The sequence below is a fragment of the Tupaia chinensis genome, unplaced genomic scaffold, assembly GCF_000334495.1.
Source record: "Tupaia chinensis unplaced genomic scaffold, TupChi_1.0 Scaffold000458_2, whole genome shotgun sequence".
In the NCBI taxonomy this organism is placed as follows: domain Eukaryota; kingdom Metazoa; phylum Chordata; class Mammalia; order Scandentia; family Tupaiidae; genus Tupaia; species Tupaia belangeri.
The window spans coordinates 1,229,256-1,235,478 of record NW_006159967.1 but is presented as its reverse complement, the minus strand read 5'-3'; the positions used below and the strand labels follow the sequence as shown (position 1 = coordinate 1,235,478).

The 6,223-nt window shown below is 46.1% G+C and overlaps 1 protein-coding gene across 2 annotated transcripts in view; it reads left to right on the top strand.

The window, feature by feature from the left end:
* The window catches only part of CNMD (chondromodulin), a 32,876-nt gene that overhangs the window by 864 nt on the left and 25,789 nt on the right, over positions 1-6,223 (top strand). For both annotated transcript variants that reach the window (XM_006155507.3, XM_006155506.3), the window contains exon 2: positions 248-388. In XM_006155507.3, the coding sequence (XP_006155569.1) occupies positions 248-388 (141 nt within the window). The remainder of the gene's footprint in view (positions 1-247; positions 389-6,223) is intronic.

Genomic DNA, 6,223 nt, shown 5'->3' with positions numbered 1-6,223 from the left:
CGGGGAAAGGGGACTCCCTTCGGCCGGCGGCGAGTGCACGTCCCGGGGCGATGGCCCTGCCCCGCGCAGTTTTCTTTTGATACTTCCACGCCTGAGTACATTGAGCCCTCGGGAGGAAGCGCGGCGACAGGGGACACTCGAAGGAGCCCAGGGCGAGCCGTTCCCATCCGACTCCCTGTTCTGGGGTATACGGTGCCGGGTGCGGGCGGCGCGGACGTGACGGGTCCCTCTCCCTCCCCGCCCGTAGGCCTACGCCGCCGTGACCGTGAAGCCCTCCAGCCCCGCGCGGCTGCTCAAGGTGGGAGCCGTGGTCCTCATTTCAGGGGCGGTGCTGCTGCTCTTCGGGGCCATCGGGGCCTTCTACTTCTGGAAGGGGAGTGACAATCACGTAAGTCCAGAGGACGGCGCGTCGGGCGCAGGCCGAGTCGGGGTGCTGACCCAAGTCGGGGTGCGCAGGGCCGGGAGGCCTGCAGGTTGGCGCTGTTCTCTGTCACCCCCAAGTTCCCCACTAGGTGGAACCAGAGCGCCGGTCGGCGAGGGCAACTCTCAGCAGCCCGCAGGCCCTGGGGCCTCAGCTTGGCTGCGCTCTAAGCGCTGTCGGGCCCCCTCTCCACCACCCTGCTTCCTGCTCTTCCGCAGCTCTGTGGAAAAGCAAGTCAGGGTCTACGGAAGAACTTGAAAAGACGGAGTAGCGGGGAATGCAGTGGCCCGTCTCGGCCTGGCCCTTCCCCCTAAGCAGTTGTGGGGGGGGAATAAAGCATGTCACCTCTCGGTCCTCCGTTTTACTCCTCCTAAAAGGAAGAAAGGAACTGCGTGAACTCCAAGGCCTCTCTCAGCTAAGAAAGGCTGTGCATTTAAGATCTGGGACAGAGTGGAGGAATATCAGACCCTTAAGTGGGGATGAATTTCCATCATCCAGGAGGTGATTTTTTTTTTTTTTACCTGTGCATTAACACTCCTTTTCTCTCTCTATCTCGAAAGAAAAAAAAAAAAAAAACTTCCTTAAGGGTGACAAATCTCTTTAAAAATCAATTCTGGCCTAGTCCGTGTGATTTAATGGTAAATGTTTCACTAACGGTTGTCCTACTTTCTTTGTATGCAACTATTTATTGTAAAGCTCCATGGGCTCCCAAGGAGTACAAAAACTGCTTCTACCTTGACTGGGCAGAGTTCCAGCGTGTTCTCTAAATACTCCAAATGTGTTCACCTATGTAAAAGGAGGCATTTTATCTTGATGACCTTTGCCAGGTCTGGTCCAAGCTTATTTCAACTAATGGAAAAGAATTCCGTCTCCAGGGTGCACACAAAGGGCTCTTTCTTAATCACTATCCTCAGAGGATCTGTGACTGCCGTTTCCCTCCCCCCTTTTTCTCCTACCATGAAATTCAAAGCATGAACAAATTCCAGTACTTAGAGAAAATGGTGCTGAAAGCAATTCAACCATTTTACCCATCACATCTTCTGCAGTCACTGCATAATTTGTATTTTTAACTCAAATGCCTGATGTAGATAAGCATGCCGTTTAGCACTGACTCTGTTTTAGAGACTATCTCGAATTTACAAGCATCAATTTATAAGATCAGAACTGCACTGTATTTTGAGTGTATTTGAAAAGTGCCTTAATGTGTTTGTATTTTAAATATAGAAGCCGAGCCAGATACTCATCTTTGGGAACAGCAAATCAGAACAAGGGAATGATTTCAAATCTACGTCTCCATTAATAGCAGGGTGTAGGTTGTCACTCGTTTGGGAAACTTTATGATATGAGAACATAAATGCTATCTTTCAGATCACAAAACCTCAATGGTACAGGTCATTTGGGCATAAAAATAGCTTTTCTTTGTTGGAAAAAAATGTCAGTCATGATATACATTAAAATGAATATAATTTGGCATTTAATTATTCAAGGCAAATAGAGCTAACTGACAAGCTCCTAAAAAGAGAGATTAAACGATCATACTGAATGAGCGGAATTCCTTTTTTTCGTATCTTTTACTTTGCTACAAGATGGTTGGCTGTCAGGTTCAAGAGAGCAGTATTAAATGTGAAGAATATAGAGGAATAGTGAATCACATTTTATTGCCAACAATCAAAGTTATTGCTCTTTCTTATACGAGCAGGAGAATGAAGGAAATCATGGTAGTTTTTTTTTTTTCCCTCCCCAATATCCATTGCTGATCCATATTACTTAAGTCTGAAAAACAAATCATAAAATACTAAATAGAGTAACGTTGGCCTCATCTCTGCATAGCACATGTACGGGTCTGCTTTCCCTGAATAACAATCTAAACAGCCCAAACAAAACATTATAAAAAAAAAAAAAGTTAAGTCTCTGTCAAACAGAAAGACATGTCAAACCAAATGGATTATCCACTCTTTGGGGATTATCTGAGCCTCAGATCCTCTATATTGGTTTATAGAAGAGAGCCAGCCCTAATTCACTTCCTATCCCTTTCATATGGGTAAATCCCCTTAGGACAGGTTCCCTCAAATTTAGTTGGAGGACTATGAAGCATCCGAGTACTGATAATCAGAGGACAACTGACTGGGCTCAAATATTGAGGCCATTTTTCATCTACATGAGTGTAAATGGAACAAGGCATTGAAATATGGGAAACTCCCACCAATGGGAGATAACTGACAATCCCACCTGTGGGACAGAGGGAGGGGATCATGGCTTAGGGCCTTTCTTCTTGGACTAATTTTTCTAGACATTTTCCCAAACATTATGTAATTAATCTTATAGAACCTAGGCTTATTAGAAACTCATTAGCAAATATCCTTGGCTGTAAAAGGCACCATATTGAGCAGAATTTTGGCAAATAATAAACTTCATTGTACTTGGATAGATACAGCCTTAGGTGCCAACAGCTCCACAGGCTTAGAGCGGATAATATAATTGCTCCAGCAGCCCAGGCTCCCCCACAGCTCAGAGCCCAGTACTTGGGAAACTGCAGAGGGCTCCTGCCTCCTCCTTCCCTCACCTCTCCCCTCCTATCCCTGCAAGGGGCACCAGCTTCTTACACTGCCCCCATGCAGACCAGCCCTAATTCATCTAGCCCTCTCCTATGGGTAAAAGCCCTGGTATGTGCCCTCTGTACAGAGGGGGGACGCTGCATTACAAAGGATGCGCTACCTAGTTAGAGAGGCTGTGTTGGGGGGAGCTGGCAAAGGGGTGGTTTTGGAGGAAAATGAAATGAAGCCCACAGGCTAAAACAATAGCCACTCTTCTGGTGTTATAATCCCAACTCCTTGAGAATGGGTAAGAGGGAGCCAGATGGTGGTGCATGGATAAAACACAAGACCCCATGAGGCAATCCACATGGCAAGATTTCTGGTTCAAGTCTAGAGATCTCCCTGAGTACTCTGGGCATGCACTTGCCCACAGTCCAGGGTTGAAGGCTGGGCATCAGGAGCCTATTGGGGATGCTGCCTGTTTCTTTTGTTTTTGTTTGTTTGTTTCCTTATTTGCTGCAGGGTATATGCTCTTGCCAGAGAAAGACAGAGAGGAAGTGAGAAATTATCCTCCAGCGAAAATGGTCATATTGCAATCCATTTTCCTCCATTCTCCTTTCAGGACTTTGTGCACACTCACATACACACCTGGTATGTTTTTCAAGCCACTGGGTCCAGGACTTGAACCCTCAATCAGCTTTGTGGAAACCAGCCACCTTAACCACTAGGCAACCTGGCTAGCCCAGAATTTTGTCTTTCTCTGTCTTTCTCATTTACTCATGGAAGAAAAAAATAATACACTTAAAATTAAAAAAAAAAAAAAAAAAACAAGGACCAGCAGACAGCGTAATGGTTGTGTCATTGGACTCCCACATAGTCAACCACAGTTCAAGTCCCAGATCCAGTGACTTGAAACTCATGCCAGGCACATGTGTGTGCATGCCCAAGATGAGAGTGAGAGGAGAGTGGTGAAGAAGGGATTGCAGCATGGCCATACCCCCTGGTGGTTGATTTCCTCTCTTCCTGTCTCTCTGTTTCTCTCTGTCTCTCTGGTGAGCACATGTGCCCTATAGCGAAAACCTCTCTTTGAAAAAAAAATGGCTAAGAACGTGGGAATAGTTACATTCTTAAATATGGCATTACTTTGCTAGTAAAATCTTTCATGCAAAGTTTAAACAACAGTTCTTGCGCATGATTGGCGGCCACTGGAGTCAGCAGGAGCGCACATGGTGTTGCCTGCCAGGCTCCTTTTGACCATCGTCATTCACGCAGGTGAACAGTGGCTGCTCAGAGCGCACCCAATAGAACAGAGCCTCTTTCTGCACCTTCCCTGCAGAATGCACTGGCTGGGCCAAAGAAAACAGGTTTCCCAAACTTAGCTGACCACGAGGACCACCTGAGGGGCCAAGTGAAAACAGATTGGCCAACTCTGCTCCAGCTCAGCTAAAGCACTGCCCCTAGAAGTGGTTCTGCTCAGGCAAGTTTGGGAGACAGTGAACTGCTGGCGTCTGAGTTCCTTAGTAGAAGGGCAGGCGGGGCAGTGAGAGATGGTGGTGCCTGAAGCAGATGCCCGTATTTTCTGTCCCACTGATGGAATGCTGTTGCCTGAACGGGTGTTGGATAGCAAAGCTATCCCCACATCTCTGCTGATAAAATAAAATAGAGCTCTGTAGGTCTTGTAATAATGAGTTTTCTGCAAGTAATGATCCAGTAACAACAGATACGTTTTCTGCAGTGTTTGTCCATGTACCAGTCACTCTTCATAATGAGGGAGAAAAATCAGACTTGAGTTGAACCTGAGCTACTCAGTTATGACTGGCTGACCTGACATTAAGTAGCAACTGTCTTTCATCAGTTCTCATTCTTTCCCCTCTATAGACTTATGTGTATGCATATATATAATTCATATATTACATGTAATGTTGACGGATATAGGTATATATCTGAGTTCAAAAAAGAAAGGAAAAAAAACCCATCTGCTAGCCTCACCACACACAGAAAGCCCTAGCAGGGCAGCAGCACACAGCAGAAGCCACATGTGAACTATTTTTAATGAAAGAAAGAGGGAGAAATATCCTTGACAGGGTCTTACCATGTCTCGATCTCCTGCCCCAGCCTCCCAGCTAGCTTGGATTACAAGCATGAACTTCTGTTCAGTTTGATCTGGGAACCAAACTCAGGCCAACCTGTGGCTTCAGCCTCAAGAAGGGGCACTCTACTGTCTGCATCCCTGCAGCTGCACCCAGGTGTGAATTGTGTTTAAACCATAGCAATAATAAGATATCAAAGCTAAGAAAGCCCTTTGGATCTTCTGTTGGTGGCAAACTTTTAAACATTTTTGAATTGGTAGAATTTTTTTAACCAAACCTTACTCAGACATGCTACATGTAAAACAGATGAAAAGCAGAGTTGCTCTGGTTAGACTGTGGATAGACAATGGAGAAAGGAGCCTCACAGTTCTGCCTGCTCTACTCTCCTCTGGGGCAGGTTCATGAAACTTCCCAGATCTAAGGACATAGATGGAAACCACCCTTAAGGCCCAACTATTCCATTCTACACTTGATGCAGCTCCCAAGACTTGGGGGTAAGTGGTATGGCCACTTATTTTCCTGATTCCCAGACCAGTACTGTGCAATGCCAAGACCTGTCCCCTCCTACACACTCCACACAGCTCATTATAACAAAATGCCCTACAGCACCACATGCCTGCCCCTAGGTCCATGAAGCTTGCATTTCGAGCTGTGTGTATTGACCTTGCTCTCTACAGTGCTGCTCTACATGGGGTATAGCCTAGTCCTGTCTGCAGTCTTCACTGTATACCACACTCCGTGCCTAATCTTGACCAAAGGAAAATAAAGCAATGCCCCCCACAACCCCGTAAACTGAAATGCCACTGCAGACTTGTTTGGCTGGGAGCTCAGTTAACCCTTGCCACCATAATTGCCATTTATTTGCCAGTGATTCTCAACAAAACTGCATATAGACTCATTTAAAAAAAAAAAAAAAAAAGCCACGCAGGGACCAGCAGTTAGCATAATGGCTATGTCACTGAACTCCCATGTAGCTGAACATGGTTCGAGTCCCAGACCCAGTGGCTTAAACTCATGCCAGGCGCATGTGCATGCGTGCCCAAGATCCCAAGAGGAGAATGGAGAAGAAGGGATTACGGCGTAACCATCCCCTGGGGGGTGATTTCTCACTCTCTGTCTTTCTGGAGAGCGCACGCACCCTATGGCAAAAACCTCTAAAAAAAAAAAAAAAAAAGAAA